This window comes from Monopterus albus, unplaced genomic scaffold, assembly GCF_001952655.1.
Source record: "Monopterus albus unplaced genomic scaffold, M_albus_1.0 scaffold40.1, whole genome shotgun sequence".
NCBI classification, from domain to species: domain Eukaryota; kingdom Metazoa; phylum Chordata; class Actinopteri; order Synbranchiformes; family Synbranchidae; genus Monopterus; species Monopterus albus.
The window spans coordinates 4,717,498-4,719,505 of NW_018127920.1; the positions used below are offsets into that span (position 1 = coordinate 4,717,498).

At 38.4% G+C, this 2,008-nt stretch overlaps 1 protein-coding gene across 1 annotated transcript in view; it reads right to left on the bottom strand.

The window, feature by feature from the left end:
* Positions 1-884: 884 nt before the first annotated feature.
* Positions 885-2,008, bottom strand: part of ankrd34bb (ankyrin repeat domain 34Bb) — a 3,404-nt gene continuing 2,280 nt past the window's right edge. Inside the window, exon 2 of the mRNA XM_020599308.1 lies at positions 885-2,008. This exon is cut by the window's right edge and continues 1,324 nt beyond it. Coding sequence (XP_020454964.1) covers positions 1,889-2,008 — 120 coding nt within the window. The 3' untranslated portion in view covers positions 885-1,888.

The following is a 2,008-nucleotide window of genomic DNA, read 5'->3' on the forward strand; positions in this document are numbered from 1 at the left end:
AGGCGGCGGCCGCTCTGGCAGCAGCCATGCCAGGGGCTGGAGGGGCCAAATCTGAAGCCAGAGGCAACGGCCCTCTGCCTGGAGGAGGAGGGCTCATGGAGGAGATGAGTGCCCTGTTAGCAAGGAGGTAGCGACACATCATATATTACTCTTCGATTCAGTACGTCTCAAAATAGGCACTTGAGTCATATGAATGAATTTCAGATCTTGTTTCATATACTACAGAAAAGTGAAACTTGACACAGTTGCCATACAGTAGATTTAGCAAACCCCAATGTTGGTCGCAATGGATTTTGTTGTGCCACCTGAAGAATAAGTTCATGTACTCATCACTCTCACTATTCCTCAGTATTATGAGATGATATGTAGTAAAATCGTAATTTAAATGCACTTTGTTGCTGACAGAGAAGTATCACTGTAAGATCTAGAGAAATCTAAGGAATTTAGGTTTTAAAAATGTGGAGTTCAGGAGGAATTGTGTGGTCTGTGCTTTATGATATTAACATTAAACATGATGATATGTTTTTAAAAATAGCAACTGTTTTTCAGAAATAATTCTGGACTCTGTCTTACAGGAGAAGAATTGCAGAGAAGGGCTCATCACCTGAACCTGACCAGAGATCAGTAAGTACCATTAGATCCTTCTTGTCTGCTGTATTCATGGGGTAGGACTGGATAAGTCTGACTTCTTCCTACTCCATTCAAGCATGTACTAGGTATAAGCAAATTGATATTGGATTAGCATTTGTTGGATATGTGTAAAATTATGTGTGTTGATATATCAACTGTCTTTACATGCTTGAAAGAATAAATAAATCAAATCAAATCAAATGTATTTACTTAAAACTAAACAATTAAAGTAAAACAGTACACAACATTGAAATTACTTTTATAGAATGATTCTTCTAAAGTTTGCTGAGTGTTTGTGTGCTTTTACCTTGACTGGTTTGGTCCTGTCATCAACAGCTGACTCCTGAATCTTTTCATACTCTTCATATTTTGTACAGAGGTTAGTTCACAGATGGTGAAACAAACTGCCAAGCTGTCTTTACAGCAACCAATTTTTGACATCATTTTTTAGTCAGTCTTTTGAGCAACATCTACCTTTTCAAAGCCAATATACCTCCATACGAGTGAGGATGATCCACATCTAGCAATTAACAACGTAAACTGAGGGGCTGGTGCCATCTGCATTTTGTTTCATGCTGTTGGTTGCTCACTCATTATTAACTTTATTTTTTATTTATTCACAGATCCTGCCATTTCAACCAGAATCATGACTGGACTGTTTTTAGTTTTTGTTTTTTAAGCTTAGGGAAGCCACATATAGAAACACTAATCTCATACAAAGAGAAGAGATTTATACCTCATTCAGTTACTAACTACACCCTATCTGAAGTCCCTGGGCAGGTACAGTACACACAGACTACAAAAAATTACATCACATGTGAAAGCCACAGGGAACACACCAGGGAAAACAGCAAGAATCTCGGAGAACAGACTTAATGAACATCAAGAAATAGATGACATCAGTGACCTGTGAACACCAGACCAATACCCCTCACAGCACTGACTGAAAAGGGATCACTGACCACAATTCTGTGATAACTCAAATAAGATCAAGGAGGACATTCACATCCAATGACAGTGACCATCAGCCAAAACAGAGTTCAGAGTTTACTCCCCCCCCAATATACAGCTCCCTGTTATCATGTGCCCAGAATTCCATACTGTGATTCAGTAAATGAATTTTTTACATTTTTCCAGGTAATTATACAAAGGCTCCCACTGAAGTTACATGAGCTTCTAACATCAGTGGTGCCTTTGGTATCATGCATGATACTGGTAAGATTGCATACATTTTCTTCTGATATGTGTGAAATTTATTTTAGTGACCAAAAGTTTCCTTGAAGTTGACTAGTTGTTCTATCTGCTCACTCTGTATTGAATGATGTCTCCACAACATTTTCTTGGCATTTAAATCTCTTGGGAAAACAGGTGCACAGGG